Genomic DNA, 26,748 nt, shown 5'->3' with positions numbered 1-26,748 from the left:
ATCTAAAACAGTCATCCATAGCTAAAATTTCACAGAAAATAAAAAGTTATTACACTTTTAAATATGTATGTATATCCAGGGAGCACTGTAGCTTAAAATACAATTTTAACTCATCATCTATCTCTATTTTTCAAATTGGTGATATTTGCTGGTCTTTTAATGGGCCAGAAGATTATATAATTATCCTTTCAGAGGTCTACCTCACAGTGGAGTTTGCAGCTGAAATACTGACAAATGTAAGGCCTCTTTCATTATCGTTAAGAATTCATAACTTAGGCATTCATGAAGAAATGTTCTGATAAAAGGGCCTCAAAAATTTAAAAAGGAATAAAAATTAAAACTGAAAGATCATAAAATTGGCCTCTGTCATACTCTTAATTGAAATAAATAGGACACACTTGAGTAAATACCAAATAGTTTCTCTGATGTGAAAAACTGAAAGGGTAAATAAGGTTCAAATGGTATAACTGATAGTGTGAAAGAGAAAGAAAATGTCTAAAGGAGAAGGGAAAGTGGGAAAGGTAAGGGAAAGGAAATAAGGGAAAAGAAAAAATACGAAAAAAGGAAAAAATGGAAACAAAGTCTTTGTAAAGAGGGAGGGGTAAACAGGGTGAAGGAAGGGCAGGGGAGTGGGGAAAATACAAGAATCAAGATACATCATGCAAAGGCACAAGATCCCAATGATGAATGTTACTTTTACCTTAAATGTACCAATAAACAATGAAAAAAAAAGATACAAAATTGGCCTCTGATGCCTTAACCATAGTGTAACATGTTCTGAATGTGGGGTTTTACTCTTCTTTAAAATAAAGCTCACAAATTAGAATACTCATATTTGTAACTTTAACAGCAAATCCATTCCTCTACAGTGATGAAGTTAAATTCTGTAACTTAAAATTTCTCTTTAACTCTTGCTATATTTCATTTTGCATTCAGTCGATTAGTGTATGACATTCTGAGATCTAAAGTATGGGTTCTCTTCAACTTTGAATTTGAATCCTCCTGTCAGTTTACATCCACACATTATTAAGAGAGGCAACTTGGAGACTCTGCTTTGGCGTCAGGCATACTTGGGCTGGAATTCCAACCTGACCACGTAGTTGTACTCCTTATCCATGGGGAATACATCCTGAGACCCCTGGGAGGATTCCTGAAGTTGAGAACAGTGGCAAACAAACCCTCTGTTTTCCCTATTATATAGTCATGTATCACTTAACAATAATGACACATTCTGAGAATGTGTCATTAGGTGATTCTGCTATTGTGCAAACATTATACAGTATGCTTGCATAGGCCTGGGTAGCCTGGGCCAAGCACTTGATGTGGACTCTTGATGTAATCAAGAGATCTGATAAACCTGCCACTGCCAGAGGTATACTGGCACACATGGCATACTGTCTTACAGGTAATTTTTTGTTATAAGTAGAAGGTGTACACTTGAAAACAACAAATAACATGGCTATTTATTACCATGATCAAGTATTATGTGCTCTATGTAATTGAAGTCCTACACTTTTATGTGACCGGAGGCACAGTGGGTTTGTTTACACCAGAATCACCACAAACACCTAACCAATGTATTGCACTGTAATGCTAGAACAGCTACTGTAACACTGAAGATAGATATTTCAAATCATTATAATCTTACATGACCACAGTTATACATGTGGTCAGTCACTGACCAAACCATTGTTATGGGGTGCATGGCTGCAAATAGGAACATAATACCCATGAAAAAATGTAATTTATAAATTAGGTGCAATAAGAGATTAATAATAACTAGTACTAGAATAGTTATAGCAATATGCTATAATAAAAGTGATTTAAGATTTATGAATTTTCCATTTAATATTTTTGGACCTCAATGGACTGTGGGTAACTGAACCTGTGGAGAGGGAATCTGGATAAGGTGGGATTGCTACATCAGACTCATGAATCTGTGAACAAGTGTCTGCGTTATCTGTGGTATCCATGAATAGGTGTTCCACAGAGATAAGCTGGTAGGTATTGATTAAAATGGGTGTAAGATGTTTGTAAAGAATTCAGAGCAGTGTCAAGCATATAATTGACTCATGTTAGGTTTTGTAGAAGGGGCTCCTTGTAGTTTGAGGTAAGGGTACCACATCAGGTGCAAAATAATATACATAGATAAGAATGCTCCACCTAAGAAAAGGCTGTTTAGTAGTCTCTATCAGACTTGACAGCTTTAATAAGAAAGGACCGTCTGAAATCCTGGGATGCTCTACCACACATCAAATTTTTTCATAATTATTCTTTTTTGTTTTAACTCTACCTAATCGCTTACAAAAAGCCTTATAACACAGACATAAGAACACTGTTATCCTAATTTATAAAGCAATTAATATATTTTCATTGAAGCATGTAGTCAGGTATTTTACTTCTTACCTTTTCAATTTTTTCATCCAGCATTCTGAAGAATTCTTGTTGGCTTTCAGAGATGTGCATGCTGAAAAACAAAGAGTAGTTAAGTATATATTTCAATGCTTCCTTAACCCTAACTCCCTCAAATGAAACATGTGAGCCCTTAAACTCTGGGGCATTTATTTATTATAGGTTTTTCCACTGAAATACTTTAAGATTATAATAGAGATGTATGTCATTACAGTAATCCTGCAAGTGTGTTTTACACTAATCTACCAGTAACTATGATTTAAGGGATACAATTTCCTTTCAATGTACAGATGTTGTTTATAGCAATGTTAACTAGGAGGTACATGCCAATTGTTTTCTTCATAATACATTCATAATTTAAAAAGAAATAGAGCAAGGGCAAGCAGCACATGGTATCTTTCAACTGTGTAAATAAAATTTATCCTAGTTATACTGAAATGTGTATTTTACAGAGGTTGTCAGTATCAGCGAGATATCCAGCTGATGTATAGGTGTGGGATGGAGAGAAACAGGCTGGGAACACAGTGATTGCCTGACACTGTCCCTGATCACTTTCTACAGTTGTGGCAGCGAATATGCTTTTGTGGGACTGAAATTCCACTGGAATGTGCAGACTAACTCAGAGGGGATGTCTGAGTAGCACCTGCCCTATGTGTTGGCTTTTCTTACGCCCTTTAACAGCTTGCTCAGGAAGATTTTGACATGTTTGGTGGGGACAAAATATCAGAAGACAAGATGAGAAGAGAAAAATCACAAAGGAGAAGGAGGTGGGCGGTATGAGCCTTAGTGGTAACACGTCTATTGTTTCTACTGAGCAAAGAGTTGTGGGTGATCCTACGAGATTAAGGATGCTGGGTAAGAGACACACATGCCACATTTGTTTCTGTTCCTACTAGTACTTATTGGTTGTAGGGTCTGGTGTGGGGGTGGAGAGTAAATGCTAGAATGGTTTCTTCCCTTCAAGCTCGGTGTGGGGGGAAGCTCATCCAATGCGCCCTTAGCATAATGCCGCACACATCAGGGGCCATGTGAAGTGGTACAAGTGACCCCAAACCCTTCAAGCCTCCCTTGGCAAATAGCAGGGCTCAGAGAACATTCTCCCTTGATTTTAAACCAAGATTTAAAATCTGTGAGCATCAGCTTTATTATAAAAGGAAAACAATGCAATATCTGATACCATTAATCATTTCACACTTTACAAATTAATTTCACACATCATTTAATTTTGCCACCCTTTATATATCAGTTCAAATAAGGTAAATGTTCTGTGGGGAAAGGGTGTGTTTCCTATGCAGGTTTGAGAGGAAGAGTAGAATCTAGGATGAGGATACATTACACAATCTCTCTGTAGAATCTTAGGCAGAAAAGCTATTTTATGTACAGTTTTTTGATTCTGCAAAGTTTTACTTGCTAAACAGCTTTTATTTGGATGCAAACCTACCTAAATCACATACTTTTTTTTGTTGTTGTTGTTATTGGGGATTGAACTTGGGACCTTGTGCTTGGGAGGCAGGCAGTGGCACCACAGAGCTAAATCCCAGTCCAATTACATACACTTTTTTTTTGTTTCTGTTTTTGTTTTTTTGGTACTGGGGATCGAACTCAGGTCCTTGTGCTTGCAAGGCAGGTGGAGGAACCACTGAGCTAAATCCCTGGCCCTACATACACTTTTAATAGAGGATCTGCTACAAACATTTCTCAATTTTCACTTACTGACTAGGATCCACTCCCTTGTTCTCAGATTGTAATACTCTGCAATATGGAGCTACCCAGAGACACTCATATGGGGTGTAGGCCTCCCTATTAGCAAAATGGTCCGCAACCCAGTGCTCAGCCTGCTGTGTGGTTCTTCTCACATCTCTTCTTGTCAGAGTGGTGTCCGTTTTCCTCCAGCTTTCCTCTCAGCTGCTGCCTCTGCTCCATGCTTGGAAATGCACAGCAAGGTTTGCCTGCTATGTCTGAAGTTCAGGTAACAGGGTATAGAGGAGCTGGGGGCTTCCCTATGAGTCTGAGCATGAATCTGCTGGCCTCTTGGTTGGCTGCCCAGGTTCCCCTTGGGCACCCTTCCTGCTTTTAGCCAAGCTCTCAAAGGATGAGGCTGCCAGACAGCTGTAGGTCCCAGATAGTAAAGGCATTAAAATATACTGGAGAGCGAATCCAGGGCCTTGCATATGTTAGCCAAGCACTGTATCTCTGAGAACATCCCCGGCCCTTTTCATTTTATTTTGAGACAGGGTTTCACTAAGGATAGCTTTGAACTTGTCCTCCTGCTTCAGCTTCCCCAAGTAGCTAAGACTGCAGATATGCACCACTACACCTAGAAAAATATCTTGTTATAGATAACTAGATAGATGTATAATCATGTGTATATGTAGCTTCCCTAGGAAATTCCATGAGATTTCACCAAAATGGCATTTTTAGTTCTTTGTGTTCATGGTAGAAACTTTCTGCTGGTATTCTTAGCATATATCGCCTTGTACACAATAGGAAGGCAAGAAATATTTGTTAAATACATGACAAAGTGATATCTTCATATGGTTCATTGGCCCTCACAGTGTCAGCACACATTAGCGTGGGTGAGGTGTGGAGCCTCAGATTCTCCATCTAACCGGTGAAATGGTCTCTAAGATTCCTCCTATCATTCACAGTCTATACTTGCTACCAACTTCCATTTGCTCCTTCATTTAATGGTCACAATATGAAAATAGAAATGTTTGGTTAGCACTCATGCCTGTGCACAGCAGAGGGACAGGGAGAGATGTCTTAATGCTGCAATTGTGTCTGCCATCTCTGAGATCACGATGCATTTAGTGGAGACTCAGGAGTCTGAATTGGGAGCTGGAGACTGAGCATGAAAGCCAGGACCTCAGGATGCAGGCCTCATGTTGTACAAGCACAAAAACCTTGGTGGTGTCAGTTTTGTGTTGACCCACTGATACAGAAATGCTGCTTACTTTCTCTTTGTCTAAGAGCATTAAGATATGCTTGTCTGCCTCTGCCTCAGTTGGTGAGTGACCAAGGAGAGTCACACGCCAGACTGATTCACTCTCTTGCTACGCTGAAATGCAGTACACTCACTCTGTTAGACAAGACTGATTGAGCGGAGGCAGAATTGTTATTATCAAAACTGTGTGCAGTAGACAAGCTCTTTCGGATAAACTCTTCTGTCCCCACAAGACTGGCAGACACTGCATCCTAGTTCTCTGTGTATCATCTCAGGAATGGTGTGATCTGAAAGCACAAGGCTTACTCAGCTGGTCTCCGTAGGCTCATTCCAGAAGGAAGAACACAACAAACTATGCTAAATTCACCGATTTGTGCTTGGATAAACAGCGTCCCTCCTTCCATGAGGACATCTATCACTAGAGCAGCACCAATATAAGTATTTACCTTAAGAGTACAAAATACACGGTGAAGACCAGCTGCAGGGTAACAACTCTATTTTCAGATTCTTTCCAGGGCACAGCTGCTGATTGTGAGTAGGAAAGAGGTGAGGAGGAAAAGCTCACGGGCTTCCCCATCTTCACTCAAGCTACAAAAAAGGACTATTTAACTGTTTATGACTTAAATTTATATGGTATCGACAGCTGGTACTAAGATTATTTAGATGTGAAAGTCTTTTTACGAAGATTTATGTGTTGGTACCTGATTTAATGAATAAAGTTCAGCAGTTTCGGTAATTCCTATTTCTCTCTTATATCTAAAACTCAACCTTGCACTCTTGGGGCTCCAGCCAGTGCTACAGAGCTCTGTGAGCTCACCCTGTGCCATCGCAGCCCCTTCCCCCCAGCATCACGGGACTAGGGATGACGGCACTAAGGAATCTTAATGAAAAGGAACCATATTAACGAGTGGTGGGCAAAATGGGCTTCAAAGTTAAACGATAAATGACTTTCATTTTTAGCAAATAATAATAATAAATTAAATAATAAAAAATTCCAAGTAATAAAACCCAAGTTACAAGTCTGAAAAAGATGACGTGAACGTGGGAGGGAGAATATTATTAGACAAGAGGAAGGGACTAAGGGGGAGGGGATGTAAGGGAGAGTAACGGGAGAATGGGGTGTGATCAAAATTATATGTATGCATGCATGAAAAGACCACATTCAAAACCAATAGTTATAAAATTAAGCAGCACTAATAAAACTATATTTAAAAAATTAATGTCATTGAAAAAAGATGAGGCGGTAAGGTTCTAATTTCCTAAATCCTTAAGCAAAATATGCCACTTTGGCACACTGATTATTTTGAGCCAAAGGCACCTGAAAAACAGCAGACAAGGGGTACTCTGACCTCCCTTTTTCTTCCTGAAAGCAAGAGATAAAGTTCTTACCTGGAAGATGCTCTCTTTATACTAGGAGAAAAGCGATACTCTTACCATTGGAGATGGGGAGCCAAAGCCAAGAGAATTCTGTACAGACCTTGTCAAAGTAACTATTACCAGTCTTTGGTCACCTCTCATATTTCAGGCATTCTTCTACAATTGCCTTTCTTTGTTCAACCTAGTATATAAGTGTTTAGTTCTTGCTGCTTTTTTGTTTGGATCTTAATTATCCTAAGGGGGGATTCCATGTACATATAAACATCTTTATGCCTTTCTCCTGCTAATTTGTTTTATAAAAATTTAATCCTCAGGTCCAGCTGGAAACCTTGAGATGACTAAGATAAATTTTTGCCTCTCTTACACCTACAAACATGAAATTCAATTACCCAGTAGATTCCTGGTAACCTTGGCCTGAATAGTTATTCCTTTATTATCATCGTTTTTCAACAGGAGCTCAGGGAAATAGATTCTCTTTATTTCATGACAGATTTCTATTTACTTTTATTGATTTAGCTCATTATGTTGATTTCATAAAATAATACAAGCACCCTTGAAACAAAAAAACAAACAAAAAACTAGAACCTTGACTAACTATAGACGCAGCTATAGTGGACTGTAGGTTAGTTCCTGACCTTGTGTCTTCCCTTCACTCCAATGTGACCACTGCTTCTTCATGTGTTTTTCACTGCATTTTATGTGTGATTTAAAACAGCCAATTATCCATGGCAGTGGATTCTAACTTTACAAGGAAAGCATCATGGTCTATATATCCATCAGGAATCACTTTTCTTCTAATATTCTATTGCTAGGGCCCACCCAGGAGTGTGCATAGAGCATTCTATTAAGCTGAGAACAAGTATCCTATCTGTCGTGTGCAGTTCATTTATCTGACCTGTTAAATGACATTTCAGTTTTTCTAAACTGTTAAGCCATTCTTACCAAGTGCCAGCAATGTCATAAGCGCTGGACATACAGTATTTCATTTGATTCCAGGACTTGTGTGACAGGATTTTTCAGTTCCATTTTTCTCTAAGAAAACTGAAACCCAAAGACATTAGGTCACCTGCTTGAGAGCACAAGGCTACTAAGTGTAGCAATAAATAAATGAAGGCATGAAGGTTAACTATCTTTATTGGATGGGATTGGCCTTCCACCTGTGGGACAAAAAAACCCAATTTATTCATTCATTCATGAGATCAAGCCCAGTGCCTTGAGCATGCTAGGGATGAACTCTACACACTTCCAGCTCTCTCTCATTTTATGTATCTGCCTAATAAATGATGGCTTTATTTTACACGTCAGCAGCGGAAAAAGTATAATATCCTTTGACCACCCCCAAGAAAGACTTCTTAAATTGCAGGCACTCAATATTAGTATTCTCATATTTTGTTTAAAACACACACACACACACACACACACACACACACACACACACACGCACATGCATGTGTGCGCTCCACTATGTGAAAAAAGGTTTTCTTCATCATTTTAGGGTAAACACATGAGTCCATTTAATAAACTCCTCCATGAACTGTAGCACTTGCCAGTCTGCCAAGTGTGCTGCTTCTTGGTTTCAAGGTTAAGTAAGTGTTCTCTCTAACAGGACAGAAAGATTCTCCTCCATTCAATCTCTCCATGTAAGTCAGACAGGAGGGAAGCACTTGAACACTGTGTATTTCGGAGGGCACGGGTGAAAAGGTGATTCGGCTGTCTTATCAGACACTGTCCCCACAGGCAGCCCAAGTGCATAAAGTGACTAGCAGGGAGGTCATGGTTATGGGACAAAACTGACCTGAGGGGGAAATAATTCGTTGCATCATTACACTGACATTGTAAACCATAAGTCGATTTTAAGGTGTTCAGATTTTTGCAAGTGAAAATTAAATTACTGGGCCCTTCCCTAGCCCTGGAGGTACCCTGACTGCTGCAGCATGGCGGCCATTGCTGCTGTCATCCACAGACATTGAGCCAGTTAAAGTGATTATGAACTAGGTTGTTTTTAAGAAGCTTTCTAAGAAGGCCCATAGATAATACAACTTCTGCTTATGATCTCTGATTTATGGAGTTCTTATATACATGAAATAGTCAGATTTATTTTGGGGTTTCAAATGTACCTGTGCCACTGGTATCATCAGGGAATTTGTTTAAATTGAGCACACCACAATAGAGATGGCCTCTCAAAAAACAGAGCCTTTTTTTTTGGTTTGGTGGCACTGAGGATTGGACCCACAGCCTTCATATTGACTACATTCATAGCTCTTTTTATTTTAAGACAGGATTTTCCTACATTGCCCAGGTGGTACTTACACTTGTAATCCTCCTGCCTCACCACCCCAGTGTGTTGGGATTACAGACTCACACCACCATACCCAGCTAACAGAACTTCTTTTGAGGTGGGAGGCTAATTTCACGGTTTCAAAGTGTGCCTGGAATGGTGGTGCACACCTGTAATCCCAGCATTTGGGAGGCCGAGGCAGAATTAAGTCTGGCTGACTCACTCACCTCATTTGGGAGGCCAGTTTGGACTACACAGACTTTGTCTCAAAAAAAACAAAAAAACAAGTGGCATGGTTTCAAAGTACATTTTATTGCCAATGTAGAAACAGTTCTAGAACAATCTAGAAAACCACTCATTATTCACTTTAACTTTAAAAAATGTATTCACTATTTTATAAAACATTTATGGATGGTTGTTTATGGGTAAGCCACATATTTTCAAGTACTTGCTCCATTGAGGAAATGTAGTAGGCACTCTATACATCCTTATGTAATATAATCTGTTTTTCAAAAGGGTTTTTTTTCTTTAAAAATCATTAAGATTCTAAAATTTTGAAATACATAACACATAGAAAACATAACGTGATTTGCACATTTTTGAATGATAATGAAAGGAACTCCCATATAATTAGCACCTGCATTGAGAAACAAAGCTCCAGTTCCATAGTCTTACAATCTGTCAGACAAAACCTTATCGTAAACTCACTGTTTGAATCTAATGCCTTTTCACTTCTTTGCTTCTACTTATTGTTTTATTATATGCTATACTGTTTAGTTCTGTCTGTTTTGGGACTCTATATGAACAAAGTCATATGCAGACGCATACTGCTACTGACTTCACTGCCTCAACTTGTATGTATGTATGAACGTATCTATGTATGTATGTATGAATGTATGTATGAACGTATGTATGCGTGCATGAGTGTATATAGGTATTCATTTTTGGTACCGGGAATCAAATCCAGGACCTTGGGCTTGCAAGGCAGGCACAGCACCACGGAGTGAAATCTCTGGCCCTTCCACTCTGTATTTATGAGATTCTTCTATCTGCTATGCAAAGTTCTGGGTCACCCGTTTTCACTGGTGTACAGTATTCCCCCCATAGGAATATGCTGTGGTTTTGTTGCCCATTATTATTATTATTATTATTATTATTATTATTATTATTATTATTATCATATTTTTTTGGTACCAGGGCTTGAACTTGGGACCTTGCACTTGTGAGGCAGGTGGCGGAACCACTGAGCTAAATCCCTGGCCCCACTATTGTGTTTGATGGACATTTGTTTTTACCTTCAAGAGCTCATGTAAATGAGCTCAAAATATGTCTTTGGGAACAAATGTCACAAAGAATTTCTTAAGCATATTCACCTGGGACTGGTACTTCAGGGTAAAGTATGCCTAGGTTCAATTTTACAAGAGTGTGCAAATTGTTTTCCAATGTAATCGTATCAGTTTATGCTCCTGTAAGCAAGGGTTAAGAATATCTATTAATCCAAATATGGTTGACCTTTTGTACTGTCGGACTTTTAGGTTTTTGCCAATTTGGGAGTATAAATGACAATTTTTTTCATATTTAACAGCCATTCATGTTTCCAATTCAGTCAAATGGTTGTTCCTGTCTTTAGCCTATTATTCTATGGGTCTTTTGCTTACTCATTTGTACAATTACTTTGTATATTCTGAAAACCAATGTATGTAGTCTTCCTCCCTTTTGTGGCTTTTTACTGTTTGACAATATATTTTGATAAATCAAAGTTCTGAATTTTAGTATAGGCATCTTCATTAATGACTTTCCTTAAGATTTGCATTTTTTTGTGTCTTGCTCAAAAGCCTTCCCTATCCCACCATTGGAAAGATATTTCTCCTCTTTTGCTTCTAACTAGTGTGTAACTGTCAGCTTTGATGTGTATGTGGATGTTTTGGGATTCTGTATTCTCTTTGGGGCCAAACTGTCATGGTTACTAAAGTTTTATAATAAGTCCTGCTTACTTGGTAGCCAAAATGGAGCCCATTCTGAAAACACTTTTGGTTTTAAAAACAACATAAGGAAAATAGAAACTAGAACTTACTTTGCTCTGGGTTGATGAACTAATCCAGGAATCTCTTTATTAGTTTTAAGCCTTACATTTGAGCTGGCACTTTTTTCCTGTAACACACAAGCATATACATGGAAAAGAAAAGATCAGAATCTGAACTTAAACAGTGGCATGAGTTTTCATAACAGAAATGTTAGTTAGAGATGTATGGGGCCCTCTGACACGGCTAATTACTTGACAAAGTCAGAAGTCTTTGCAGTAATGTTACACAATAAAGATAGAACCCACAGACATTTTAACAGAGAACACTGGGAAAAGAGGAATTAGCCTTTTAACAGGCATGACTGTTCAGAAGACAATGGGCAGCTAATATATAATTGTTCAATTATAACGCAGAATCACAGAACAGAAGATTCTTGTGTCAGAGAATGAGCAGTATATTCACAGCCATTATCTACTTTCCCAAGTTAACTGACTTCAGTGATTTTATTTGTAAAGTTATTAGCAGTTACCAAGACAAAGTTTTCACAGGGCCTAGCAGTGACAAGGATGAGAACATGACTAAAAATAACTATTTTCACCTATCAACAAACACTGATTTAGGTATTGATTTAGAATGAATTAGCCCAACTTGATTTCTTATTCCTGGTACACCAGTCACATGGGAAGGAGAGACTTTCAAATCTTAAATGAAAGTAAGCTCACGATCTCAACTCTACTACTGTTCTTATGTTTTTAAAGAAATATTCAAAACTACTTTATAATTTGGCAGCAGATCTACCCCTAAAATGAAAGGAAACCCTATTCTAAACCTACTTATCAGTATGTTGAGTACTATGACATACTCAAGGAGCTTGAGGTGCGGCTGTAATTAGTGTCTATGAGGAATAAAAACTGCTGTGGGAAAACTCAATATTCTCACCCCATGTGGAGTGAAATGGAAAGAAACATAAAACAGATGGTCCTAAAATGGGCTCTTTTATGCTTATATTTCTCCTAGGACAGCAGAAGCCAGTTAAGCCGGTGAAACTCCAAGGGTGTACATACTGTGATTATTATTTACCATGCTCATATGTGCATCACATTAGTACTCTAAAAAACAAGATAATTTTGTTACATTCTTCGAGAAAAAGAATCATAGTTCTCTTGTAGTCAATCTTACCTTCCTTGTTTCACACTAAAACTGAGAATGTTGCCATGAACAATGAAGGAGTATAAGATATGCACTGTCTCTTTAGCCTATGTAGGCATGAAACAACAGATGAACTATCTTTTCCTTTACAAAACAAGTGGAAAAATTAGAAAACTCAAATGTCTTGATCCGAAAGGGCAGGGCCATGTCCTCCCTTTCCACTGAGCCGTGATGCCTGGCATGGCAGTGGCATTTCGTGGAAGGTGGTCAGCAGAGTGGAAGAACAAAGGAACAATGCCAACAAATGATTAATTTCTCTTTAGGAGTTAGAGATAAAAAATAGCTCTAATGTAGTGTCTCTGCAAGACTGAAGACAAAGGTTCCTTTCAAGGTGCTCATTTTTTCCCTTATACTGTTTGTGCTCTTAGGCTAAACACCGGAAATGGGTGTATGTATATATGACAGTACCTTATCTTTTATTCTATCCATGTAATCTCCCAAACTCTTTCCACTTAAATGATCCACCATAGTTTTCAACATTATTGAGTTATGAAAATCAATTCTAAATCTAAGAATAGAAATGGTATACAACAGTAATTTATACTCAAATCTCTTAAATTGTACTCTTCATAACTAGATTGTTTCATCAAATTTTCCTTAAAAACTTGTCCTGCAGTTAAAGATGAGTCCCTCCTAAATAACAGAGGATCAAAAGCTGAACAGGAGAGAGAACAAGTATCTTCAGATTTTCCAATTTAAAAAATATATATGGCAGTGGACCCTCAAGTTACAACTGGCCTGACATATGAACAACTTGGGTTAGCCTCCTATCTATAACGTGTACCCAGGTAAACATCATGATCTCAGCTATATTGACTTACATGCAATGTGAGTTGCCACCTGCCCTTGGGAACCAACTGAGTTTGTAAATCAAGAGTCAACTGTATAATAATAAGCTTTGCATTTATATTTATTCATTTTTACAAACTGTCACTCACCAACACCAATCACGATAACTTTCTGAGCACTTACTACATCAGGCACAATTCTAAGTAATTTACATGTATTAATTCATTTTAATGCCTACAATGCCTACAGTGCCTAAGATGGGCACCACTGTTTCCCTCTTACAGATGAGTAAGCCCAGGCATCAAGAAGTAAAGTACTTACCTGGAACTACACAAGTAATGCTGTATGTAGTAATACTGGGATTTGAACCCAAGCAGTTTGGCTCTAGAGTCCATGCTATTAGCTACCAGGCCAGCAATTTTTAAACTTTTTTGTATCAAGACTTTTTTACCTATATTTTTCAAATTTTGACCAATTTTATTATATGGTATGAAAAAAAATCACACTTGTTGAAATTCCCATTTATCTCCTCAGAAAACTCTGTTTTTCAGTAAAGGGGGTTGAATCTGAGCCTCCTATTGCTGCCTACACAAGTGCACTAACATTGAGCAATATTCCTAGCCCTTTAACAAATTTATATATTTTAAATTTTGAGATAGGAACTCGTTAAATTGCCCAGCCTGGGCTTGAACATGCAATCTTCCTAATTCAGTCACCCAAGTAGCTGGGACTATAGATACTACCACCAGGCCCAAATGCAACATAAATCTCTTATTTGATACTGACGAGCTCACAGTGGTAGGTACAAAGTTTTCCAAAATTCTAGTTTTTGGTTAAAAGTTTGGATTTCATCACTGGAAATACAACTTCTGAATTACGTTCCTTGAAGTGACAGGTTTCCTTCATTGTCTTTAAAGAAAATAGTTTGCCAAATTCCCAGGTCTGAACCCACAATTTATCTGCCAGGTAGTTTTTAAAAAGTAGAAATAGTATACCATTAAAAAAAAAAAAAGAATTTGTAGTTCAGCTCGCAATTCAATCAACTCAACTGTGAAAGTACTTTTCTTTGTGATAATCATCTCACTTGGGTGTGCAGAAGAAATGCTTTATGCATAATTAATTTTACACCCTAGACTATTAAAAAGATGTGCATCTAAACCACAAGATTTAATAAAATTAAATAATTTGTGTTTCATCAAAGGAACTCTTAAGGGAAAACACAATTAACTTTTCTACTATGAGTGCAAGGTGGGAGAGTGAATATAATGACTACTGTTTTATTCTCTTTTCTGTTGCTATAACAAAAGACTTGAGGCTGAGTAATTTGTAAAGATAGGTTTATTTAGATCAGTTTTGGAGGCTCAGGGTCTAAAATCAGTGGCCCTATCTGTTCAGTCTCTGGTGAGGGCCCCATCAAGTGCATCACAATATGGTAAAGAAATGGAAAGGGAAATTACACCGTTCAGAAGAGGCCAAGCATGTGGGGCGGTCTTATGTTGTAACTACCCACTCCGGAGAGAATTAATGAGCTCCATGAGACCAGCATCAATCCCTTTGGAGGACAGTGTCCCTAGAACTTAATTATTTCTTCCCTCACACCAGGCCTCACCACTTCAAGGTTCTATCACCTCTTAAAACTGGTGCACTGAGGGCCAAGCCTCTGGGTCATGAAGCTTTGTGGAATTTTAGAGAATACTATTAGGGTCTCATGCCATTGCCCTGATTTAGACTAAGGCATCTGAATTCCTATCTGTTGTTGCTCTTACAAATCAGTGTAAATGTTAATATAGTGAAAAAGGAAAACAAATGGGTCATCAGTGTTACTGGGAAAATATCTTGAGAATTTCCTAGGAGTCTGCATACCACACCGAACACAATGCCCCCCTACTTCTACAGGGAAAAAAAAATCAATTATTTAATTATGCTATCTACCTTTCTTTAAAAAAATCAACAACCTTATTGAGGTAAAATTCGATAGAGTTCTCCCCATTATAAATGTATGATGAAATGATTCTAGGACATGTAAAGAACTGTGTGATCATCACCACAATCCAGGTTTAACATAGTTCCATCATTCCAAAAAGGTTTCCTTATAACAATCTGCAGTTAATCCCTGTTCTCAACCAGAGACCCAGGCAACCACACAACTGCTTTCTGCCTTGACAAATTTGCATTTTCTAGATTCATATAAACGGAGTCAAGTCATACAATGTGTAGCCTTTGTGTTTGGCGTTTTTCACTTTGCATAGTCTTTCTGAGGCTCATCCAGGTGGTAGAGTCCTCTCCTAGCATGTGTGTATGTATGAGGCCCTGGGTTCAATCCTCAGTACAAAAAACAGTTTTTGAGTTTTTGTTGCAGAGAAAAGATACTTCCATACTTAGGACTTTCCCATTTATCTTTCCATGCAGTGGTTTTTGAACCAAGCCCTGGAGTTCTACAGAGCTGCTTTGGGCTTCATCATTTGAAAAATATGTCCATTTTTAAAAAATGTTGGGCAACTACAGTCAGGTAGTGAGTGGTAGGCTTAACAAAGTTCTCCTCTGGAATAATCTGATTTCTTTATGAACTTAATACACTTGATATGTCAGAGTGAACTTACTGTTCCTGTTTTAATTTATTTGATGCTGAAGACAGTCAAACTGATTGTATTTATGTTGCTGTCAAGAGCTCTCCACTCCTCCCTTGTCATCTCCCAAAGGGAAATGAAGATATCAAGGAGGGATCCTCAGTTCCCTTAAAAATTCTCTTACCTCCTTAATTGTACACAAGGCAGCACCTTATTTACAGCTCAGGACGCTGATAGGAAGCACCCTCCCTGTGGGTGAGGGATGGAACATCTTTTTTCTTATCACTTCTTTCCTTTTATTTTTAAAAATTTTAATTTTTATTGGTACATGTTTGCAGAAAATAATGATTACAGTCATCATGAGGAGCTGGTACATGTACATAACACATCGTATCCCTGTCTGCTTCCTGCCTTCTTCCCTCCCCCCATCTCTTGGTACCCTTCCCATGTGCAAAAGATTTATTTCCGCATTTCTTATTATCTCCTATCATTTCTTTGCTTCTTTTGTCCCAGGCTGAGGGGATATGTGCAACTGCAGTTCTATAAGCTTCCCTTTTCTAGTTGGTTTGGGCTAAGATGTGTGGGGAGGAATCTCATATTTTCTTTCTGGACCCAACAATAGGAAATTCTTTCTTACACAGAAGTAAAAGTAAAAATTGGACTAAAAGAAATAGTTCTTGGGACTCCGAATGAGAGTCCTATACAGAGAAATGACACAAAAGCACTACATAGGAACTCTCAAAAGATTTGCCCCTACACACAAAATGTGTGTGTGTGTGTGTGCACACATGAGTGTGTACATTTGAACTACTGCATTTCGGAAAGTACATGAAAACTAGAAAAACCAAATATAAGCAGGAGATTTAGGGACATGCATCCACATTTTAAAAATAGAAGCATACTGGATATAAAATAATCATTTCAGCTTTGTCAGAGTACAGTCTCATTTTCTGTCTTACATTTGATTTCTCAATGGTACTAATATGAGATAGGCCACTGTCTCCTTCAAATAAAAGGAATGTTATCCTTTCTTTCCAGCATGGTGGTGGTTAGCTTAGATACCTTCATTCTACTAGATTTCTTTTATGTTTACAAATGGAGAGGCTCAAGGCACTGGGTGCAACTATTAAGTTGGGCCACCAGTATCAGTAAGTACTTGTCCATGAAAATTATTAGCATTATTAATATTTTGTTACAATTATTTAATAGCAGTGAGGTTCGCAGGTAAAGTCTCTGCTTTTTGAAAGCCTTTTTCTTTAAGTAAAATACAGCTCTGCATCTCATTTTAGATCAAACAAATGTGGAGTTGAGAAAAATTAGTTTTAAAGCGCATAATATTTTTCATGCCATTACTTCTCCAGGCAGACTGGAAACATTTAAAATAATCTTCAAAATATAAACAGAGTTGTAAGAAACTGCTGAGTACAGATTTAACTGTATACCAACAACTTTAGAGTCAGTGCATCAGTAATTAAAAGAAACAAACAAGAATGTTATAAGTTCCACAGAGAATTGTATGTTAAGGGATATTTCAAAAAGATGATGTATTTCTAAGCTTCTCAAAGAAATAAATACATACAAATGCAGAGAATCAACTAATTTGGAGGAAATATATTCAATTTTGCTAGGATGCTTTTATTAATTAGGATAAGGTAGATTATGTTGCAAGAAAACAACTCCCATATCACAAATTTAATAGAATACAGGGTTATCTCTTGCACATGCTACATGCAGTGCAGGATGTAGGAAGCTCTGCTCATGAGAGTCATGCAGTGACTCAGGCTAACAAAGGGCCCATGTCAACATGAGCTCTCATAAGTACCAGGGCTGGAGTTGAGCACAGGCTACATAAATGCTTGTATATACTCGGCCAAACCATGTCACAGGACACCCAGATTGAAGAGTGGAGAAAACTGGAATATTTATAGATAGTCCTAGTAACTACCATAATTCTGCTTTTATTCTTGATCATGGAACTAATATTAATCATAGAGCTCTCCTGTTCTGAGCGGTGTGTTGTGTAACTATGTCAAGTTAATTAATATTAATTTATATGTGTTTCATAGAAGTATGGAAACAATTTTTATTGAAAGTGTATGCTGGGTCAAAATGCCATTTTGAGTTTAGAATTCAGAATGAACTGCAACTATCTGGCTAGCTGACCATAGTGGTTAGCATTGGTAAAACTGTGCTAAACACAGCATGGACATAACAAGAGCTATAGGTTATATTCCAGAAAACTGCACATGCAGGCGCGCGCGCACACACACACACACACACACACACACACACACACACACACACCAATAAAGTTAAGAAACAAATCTTAACTTTTTTCTTTCTTTTTGGTTTCTTGAAACAGAATCTTGCTAGTTTAGATTGGCCTTGAACTCACTGTGTAACCCAGGCTGGCCTCCAACTCTTGAATGCCACAATTCCTGGCACGTGCCATTACACCTGACAATTTCTGCATTTCTCATTTTTCTTTCCCAGCCATAAAACACACACACACATTAACCCAGGCTGGCCTCCAACTCTTGAATGCCACAATTCCTGGCACGTGCCATTACACCTGACAATTTCTGCATTTCTCATTTTTCTTTCCCAGCCATAACACACACACACACACACACACACACACACACACACACACACACACGGGAATGGGTAGAAATTACATAACTGTGATCCATGACAAGAACAGTGGTTTTAGGAATTCAACTGGGAACTCTGTCTGCCTTCTGGTACCTAGAAGATTGCATTTGATAGCTGACTACCACCAAATAAACAGGTTTGAAAGCTAGATTTTCCTGGTGAGCAAAATTACAGCCAATAAAACCAAAGTATATTTAATCAAAGTTGACAAAGTATTACAACAAAGTATGTGTTATCCTTATGCATTTAATATTTCAACAAATAAAAAGCTACAATTTGTGCAGAATTGCTAAACTTATCCAGTGATGTACCAAAATCTTGATTGGTTTTTCTCACTAAGTAGAGAAACTGCAAATGTCAAAACTAAAAACAAAAAGTTAAATGATCCAGTTTTTCATAAAGAGATGATTATTTTTCACACAGTCAGTGTGCATATAAGTCAGCCAAAAATTAAAATCAGGTTCCAGCCTCACAGAACTAGCTGGACACATCCACAACTCTTTAATTCCATAACTGTCAGTGCCCAGAAAAACGTGCCGAGTTTCCTACTGCTGACATAAAAAATTAACAGAAGTGTAGTGGCTTAAAATAAAACAAATATATTTAATATCTCATCCTTCTGGGGGTCAGATCTAAAATGAATTAGCAGGGCTATATCCTTCGTGGGGGCTCTAGAAAGAATGTTTCCTGGCCTTCTGTAGCTTCTAGGCATCACCTGCATTATTGATTGATTAATGGCCTCTTTTCCATCCTCAAAGACAGAAGTGGAGCATCTTCTCTCCGACCTCTACTTCTGTCTTTTTTTCAAAATTCGAATTCTCCTGTTCCTCACTTATAAGGATCCTTGTGGTTTTTCTGGGTGTTACCAAATAATTCAACATAATATCAAAATCCTTAATTTAGTCACGCCTACAAAGTCCTCTTTACCATGTAGAGTGACATATTTACAGGTTCATGAGTTTGGCCATTGCATTTGTTTCCCAAAGATTCATAGTCATTCCAGGTGAAGATGCACTCACTCATCCCAAGTCCCCCTACATTCTCAGCCCATTATAGCAACAACTCAAGTTTCAATCCCATTTAAGTCTCATCAGCTCAAAAGCTCCAACTCTCATCATCTTAGTCATCGAAATTAGGCTGGGTAAAGCTCTGACTATAATTTATATTAGGGCAGAATTTCTCACCATCTGTGAACATGTAGAACTAGAAAGCAAGTTATCTGCTCCCCAAATATAATGGTGGACATGCATTAAATGACAACTATAGGCTTTCCCATTCAAGAGAGAGAGAGAGAGAGAGAGAGAGAGAGAGAGAGAGGGCCTGGGAATAATCCACTGTAATTCAAGATTCTGCTATCTGGGATTGCAGCTCTGTTTCTAGTCATTTTTTCCTTCTATTAAGGGCAATGAATATTTATAGCTGAGTAATTTTATCAGCTTGTTTCCTTTCTGTAGAACTTTGGGAATAAGACAACTTTCTTTCACATCACCTTCTCTATCTCTTTCAGTCCAAACTGCCAGAATTCTGGTGCTACAATATTCTTATAATGGGACTCCTGTGTGTGTGTGTGTGTGTGTGTGTGTGTGTGTGTGTGTGTATCATGGGAATTCACTGTTTCACATGTTTTCCTGGATAAACTCATCTCTACTAGCTTCTCCTGAGATGGCTGAGCAATTCACAAATCACATCCCTAATCTATTCAAAGAGCCATCTGTGTGAGTCAACCACTTTGACCTCTCAGACCTTTTCCAGGAATTAGCAAATGGTTATCCAGCCACACCCTTGGCTTTCCTTCTACACCATGCTTTCCTAGTAGCAAATCTTCAAGTTTTAGTGTTTTACAGGGTTGGTAGGCTGAGAATATTCTCAAATCATCCAGTATTAGTTCTTTTTTTTTAACTTAACAGTTCTTACCCCAATTTATCTTTTTTCCCCCTTACATTAGCTTAGAGTACAAAATTCAGCTATGCTTTTTACTACTAATCATAAGGGTCACCTTTCTTCCAGTTTCAAACAACATGCTCCTCAACCCTTTCAAATCTCCCACAAGTGGTACCTTTTATGTCCACAATTCTGCCAGTAATCTCTTTGTGATATCACACATTTCCTATGACAGCATAGCTTTTCTCTATCATGTTCTTCACTTTCTTCTGAGACTCTGCCAGAAGTCAATACTTGCATTTCTTACAGTGTGTTCAAAGCAACCTACTTTTCTATCATTTCCTTCAAATTCTGAGTCTCTGCTCCCTAATTCCAAAGTCAGTTCTGCATTTTTAGGTCTTTATTACAAAATAATCATATTTCAACTTAAAAAACTTGTATTAGTTTCTTGTCACAACTTATTATTACCAAAAAATCATGGCTTACAAAACAGAAGGCACATGAATAAAACTTCTTTGAAGGACTGGATGCTGTGAGACTCTCTCCTTGTCTTTTCCCACTTCTAGGGACTGCTTCTTCTCCACCCTCAAGACAGCATCTTAGCATCCCTCCTTTCTGACCTCTGAGTCTATCTTTACATCTTCTTCTACCAACTCTAATTCTTCTGTCTCCTAAGAACATAATGGTTCCATAATGTTAAGTGAATTATCAGACACAAGCTTAAATGACACATGGTCTCTCTTCTATGAGAAACCTAAATTATAAATAGCAAAATAAAAGACAGGTAATAGCAAGTAGAGAGACAGATCTTTTTCAAATGAGAAGGGGTTCAAGAGATAAAGGGAGGAAGGTGGGAGGGAAGTGAAAAGGGATGAAAAAAAAGAAGAATGAAGAGTTGTTATATACATGTACCGACTCCACAAAGGAATGGAAACATCATGTACTGCAAACATGTTCCAATAAAAAAAATTCTCACTGCCCCCCAAATTTTATTTTCTATCTTAAGGTTTATGATTATACTATCAAAAGTATAATAATTTTACTTAACTTCTTCGTTCCAACTCGCTTCTTAGGTCTATCAAGTTCAACCCAGACAATGTGCTTATGTTTCTTGGAACTTAAATATATACCTGTGATTGTTCTGAAGTGGTCTCAGACTGTGATCCATTTGTGATACGAATGACACTTAAAGGAGATACTTCAAATATAAGACCATCTAGGGCCAGAATAGATGACAACCACGAAAAGCAAATTTGTGTTTGTGTAAGAGATCACTCCAGGTTCATGAATAAACACCAAATTTCTTTTTAAGAAAGAATAATTATGATTATCTTGGGCTGACCTCACTAATCCAGGCTATCTCTTAGATTCTGGAATCTCTAGATGCTTAATCAAAACTGAGTCTATAGACCATAACGAAAAGAATCCAGGAACAGGACCATAAATTACCAAGTGTTAGTGGAAAAACCACAGCAGAGAAACCTAATGGTGCATTGTTCACTTCCCTTTCTAGTACTTATGTCCCAGACTGCTAGGAAGTCAGGGATGCAGTTCTCATCCATTAATGACAAAAATGATAGCAAAGAAGATGTTTAATAAAAGATTGAAGTATGTGTGGCGGAAGCACTTGGAACGCTCAGGGAAAGAGGTCAGGGAAGCTTCTTGGAATAATCAGGAAGGGTCAGTCTTAAAGTAAGACGAATGTGGACAATGAGAGCCACAGAGGAGTGTGGGACAGCAGAGAGAGTGTGAGTGTTTTGAAAGCCTGCCAGAAGGACTAGGGGCGAAATGAACAGGGGTTGTACCATGAAAAAGTCCATACTCGACTAGATTGTCCTTTGAAACAAGGAGGAACTACTGAAAGAGTTTACGAAGCTTCTGACAATGTGTCAGAATGGTTCAAAGCTGGACGCAGAGGGCAGTCAGGAAACTGTGCCAATAAGTCAGGAGAGATTTTATAAGGAACTGAATGGAGACGAAAGGAATACTACAGAGAGGGTGGGCTCTCGAGTCTACCTTTCAGTTTTGCACTTGTGTGACCTGAGCAGCTTCTGTACTTCAGCTTCCTCAGCTGTGAAACGGGGATAAAAGTAGTCCCTGCTTTATTGGGTTGCCTGTTATACAGGAAGTGGATAACAAATGATTTCTTATATTGACAAAAAATTAGTAGCTCTGGGAACAGAGAAGAAAGATTGAAGAGTTGTCAAAGAATTAGTGAATACCTATTACATTCTAGGCATCTTGTTCAGCCTTAAGGGATACAATGATTGCAAATGCCAAAAATTAAATGATAACATAAGAGGTGGTAAGATTTGAGGTCAATTGAATTCACTGGGAAAATGGAAGGGAAAAAATGAACAGAGTTTTGGCTAAACTCTCAGTAGAAAATAATGGTGACCAAATAAAAAATATAGTGGGCTTAGGGCTCTTGATAAAGGGGTGAAATTTGGATAAAAACAGGTACTTTTTCTTCACTGCTAAGAGTGCATAATGGATTGACAGATATTCCAAATAAAGATAGTTTTCTGGGTAAGCAAAACAAACAAAATAATGTGACTAGCTATAAATGCAGAAGTCCATTAAAAAAAAAAAGGAACAAAACTTAAACTCCTGGGCTTACACCTGGATGGCACAGTTAGGAGAAACTGGAAGAAAATACATTCGTTCTGAACAGCTATATATGTTCAGCATTCTTTCTGAACGTTATAATGTGAGGTATTTAGACAGTAGTTGTGTGTGCGCGTGTGTGCTTTGAGAATGCACTGCAGGTGGAGGGAACACCAACTGGAGGCTTGGACACCTGAGGGCCCGGTGCATTCAGGGAAATGCAGAAAAATCATGTAGGAGTATAGGTGGAGTATGGAATGCAGGGAGGAAAGAGGGGAGATGAAGCTGAGCTGTGAACCTCTATCACACCTCCAAAGCCATGGGAGACAGATGAAAGTTTTCTGGGAGTGAAAGAGCCTCTGGAGGCTTCTCAGTAGAGAAGTCACATGAGCAGATCTGGACTCTAGAAAGATCACTCTGCAGAGCTCAAGTGAGAATCAGAGGTAGGAGCCTCTCTGGTGTCCAGTGGAATTATCCTGTGAGGGGAAATAGGGTGGGATTTGTACTTGAGCATTTTGATAGACTGGTTGTACACTGTGAGCCTGAAGCCAGTAATAGTAGAGACTAGAGGACTTTGGGCAACAAAAAGAAATTTCAGTTCTCCTGACAATCTAGAGAAAGGTGCTGATAAGGAGAGAGAAGGACAAGCAGAGAAGACAGAGTGCTGTGAAAATGCTCCAACCCTCTGTCGAAAGTGCTAGAAACTCAAGTACAAAAATAAATAATTTATTGGCCTTGTTAATAGGAATGATCTTATCTGGCCAACTGGATCCAAGGAGTCAAACAATGCCCTTTCTTTCCTTATCTCTCAATTTTGCTTACCACCTTGGTTTTACGTACTATATGACCCTCTGGCAACTTGAGATTCAATCCTTCCAACTCTGGCCCAACAGGCAGGAGAGTTTTCTCTGCTGGCCCCAGGCACAGGAACCCAGGGATGCAAAGTATCAGCCTGAATAGCCAGGTGCCTACCATTGTGGCAAAGGTAGAGTCTTGGCAGGGGCAGTTCCCTTGCTGGGAAAAGAGAAGCAGCAGCCACTCTAGCACCTTCTATTCATCTGTCTATAAGCTCTTTGCCTTGCATTTTTCTATTAATATGCATCCTTATACAAGACACTGATGACCTTTGTTGTATGCATTATATATATTTTTTGTTTTTATATTTTTTTTCAGCTTTAATTGTGTTTATTGGTACATTTTAGGGATACAGTACAGTTACATACATTGTTGGGATATTGTACCTCTACATGACAAGTCTTGATTCTCATTTTCCCTCCCTTACCCCTGCCTTAACTTTTAAAATTTTCACATACAAGGGATTTAAGTTTTGAGCTGCTGAAAAATTGATTTTTAAATTTTTCTTCAAACACTTCAAAATTAAATTCATTTTAAAGTAACACATAAAATATAAACACTGTATATATTTATGGGGTACTATTTCCAGCTCTTCTGTGATTAGTCTTGGTTAATTTTAAGTTTAGCTTTCCACTTGCACACTTCCCATTAGAAGTCCCAGTATAGGAGGGGAAGTTGATGTTTTCATAGCAACCTCCCCCTCCAGATTTTAGTTAATACAAATGTCAATTCTGCTGTGCTATAATTATTTTACAGTGTGGATGAAATTTGTCACTCTATTTCTATACAGTCTTGACAATCAATAATCAAGTCTGTCATTGTACCGTTACTGAGGTACTCATAGCCCAAGATTTCTAGGTAAAGACCAGTTATAGCTAGATTTGGGTTGGAAAACCTCTTCAAAGTTAAAAATTACCATACTCAGGCAATAGAGAATAAGCACTTTTCTCCCCCTTTCCTTTCGGAGAAATGTGCTGCCAGAAATAACTTCATTCTAAACATTGCAAAGAGAATTCATCCTGATGTACTTTCAAGGGATGTTTAGCCATGAGTTTCTTCATTTCTCTATTCAGCCTTTTAGCTTTTTATAAAAGCTCTCTTTCTATGTTTCTCTACTTTTACCCCCAAATGTGGTCCACATCTAATAATACGCCTGAGCAGAGCACTTACTGTCGATGGGGGACAGCGGTGGTGGGGGTGTGGACCCTCGGCAGCCTGTCAGGGAGAAAGGTGAGCACACATCATCTACGGCTCTGCCCGCCCTCTCGTTTCTCTTCCCTCCAGCTTCTTTCCTAGGGGACTTTCAACACGGGGGTTCTTTACTGAGATAATGAACCTGAGTTTACTAAGGCTACCTCATGTAAAACAGATTTCTGAACATTTCAATTCATGCTCTCCATTCTTCCCACTCCTGGGCCCTAGTAGAAAAAGTAATCCGAAGAATAATTTTGCTTGTTTCCTTGTTCCTTGCCTTTCAACTTCAGTGAAAATCTTTTTCTACTTGAATAAAAAACAAAAATAAAATAAATGTTTAAGAGCTTTATGAACCATACAGGCCTGAATATAAGATGGCTTCAGTTTTTCAGAGATCCTCAAAGTGTCTCGGCACACCTAACTATACAATCCCCTTAGGTGTGGGTGAAACCTTTAGGTGATTTGGTCATAGGTACTTAAAGTTGCTTTTGCTAAAGCACTTACTCTTCACATGGGCTCATGGCTCTCTCCTTTGCAACCATAAACTTTGGGTAAGATTCCTACTAACTGTATAAGGAGTGTCTCTCTAAAAACTTGTAATAGAAAGTTGATTAGCCCTAATCTTTCTAACCTCTTATCCTCCTTTAAGATTGAAGACACTGAAATAGACATACTAAGATGCCCCTCAGAGCCAGCAGAACTTGCTGAACTGCACCTGAAATAACGACCAGCCAGACCACAGGGTGACCAAGACTGTTTGACTGTTTATACCTCTTGCCTCTACTTTTGTTCCTTCCTTATAAAATCCAGAAGCTCCTGTCAGTACGCTGGAAGACAGAACTTAGGATATGGTTCCCTGTTTCTTCCTAGTGTGGCCACACTGAATAATAACCTTAATAATAAACCTATTTGCTTAACCACTACCTATCTCTCTCTGATTGGACCGTTGGGGCAGCAGGTGGCCAAATCTGGTCTGCTGGGATCACCAGTATCAGGCTTCTGACCTAGAGGAACAACTACTTATATAGTTTAATTCAGATACATCTGCATGTATATATTTAAGTCATACACTACATAAAAATTATATTATATTTAGAAATACTACTTTTTCACACTCACATTTCATGACACAATTTAAAGTTTTCTGATGACTCTGATAGCCGAGTTTTCACAATCATTTATACATTGCTAACTTTTTGAGTCTTCTGCTTTCAGGATGTCATCTTTACTTATAATTTGTTTGAAATAAAATACACTTTGAATTCTTAATTCCAAGCAACCAACAATACTCTGCATTGTCACTAATTGTCATCTTCATTCAAAGCAACCGTTAAAAGCTATTTATCACATATACAGAAATAATGAATAATTGGGATGACATTTTCTTCTCAGAAACAAAATTAATTATTCTGGAAGACTTCTAAAGCATCTGGACCACAGACTCCAGCCAGTGTTTTAAGCTATTATGCTTCGTGGTGTTCAAAATACTGTGCCATGGGCCTAACAGACAAGGTGGCATTTGTTTTTCTGAAGAATTTTTTTTCATAAAACCTTGTTTGTGTTCTGGCACACCACAATGTAGCAGACACTTTTATCATGTGAATAATAATTTAAAGGATATCTTTTGCCAAAATTCAAGGTTTCTTGATAAAATTTAATAAAACACTAGAGACTTTATTCCATTTCTCAAAATTTCATCCCAGAATGTTACTGAAAACTCACAAATGTGAATAAAGGCTTCCTCTGTTGTCCAACAGTCATTTGGTAGAAAAAAATGCTGAAGGCAACAAAACAAAACAAAAACCAAACAAATCAACATGTACTGGGGCCTCTTTGCCTACTGGGATTTTCTCTCTCTACTCCTCTCCTCAGCTCCTTCTCTCACAGTTATACATTACAGAATATAAATTTCTAAAAAAAGAGCAAATCATGCTTAATTTATTTCTTACCAAGGAT

At 38.1% G+C, this 26,748-nt stretch overlaps 1 protein-coding gene across 2 annotated transcripts in view; it reads right to left on the bottom strand.

The window, feature by feature from the left end:
- Positions 1 to 26,748, bottom strand: part of CUNH1orf21 (chromosome unknown C1orf21 homolog) — a 199,644-nt gene that overhangs the window by 23,658 nt on the left and 149,238 nt on the right. For both annotated transcript variants that reach the window (XM_010631727.3, XM_010631726.3), the window contains 2 exons: positions 11,086 to 11,162; positions 2,407 to 2,467 (listed from right to left, as the gene is read on the bottom strand). In XM_010631727.3, the coding sequence (XP_010630029.1) occupies positions 2,407 to 2,467; positions 11,086 to 11,162 (138 nt within the window). The remainder of the gene's footprint in view (positions 1 to 2,406; positions 2,468 to 11,085; positions 11,163 to 26,748) is intronic.

The sequence above is a fragment of the Fukomys damarensis genome, unplaced genomic scaffold (assembly GCF_012274545.1).
Source record: "Fukomys damarensis isolate Sample0158 unplaced genomic scaffold, DMR_v1.0_HiC HiC_scaffold_11, whole genome shotgun sequence".
Taxonomy (NCBI): domain Eukaryota; kingdom Metazoa; phylum Chordata; class Mammalia; order Rodentia; family Bathyergidae; genus Fukomys; species Fukomys damarensis.
The sequence above is the reverse complement of the archived record's forward strand: the minus strand, read 5'-3'. Positions and strand labels throughout refer to the sequence as shown.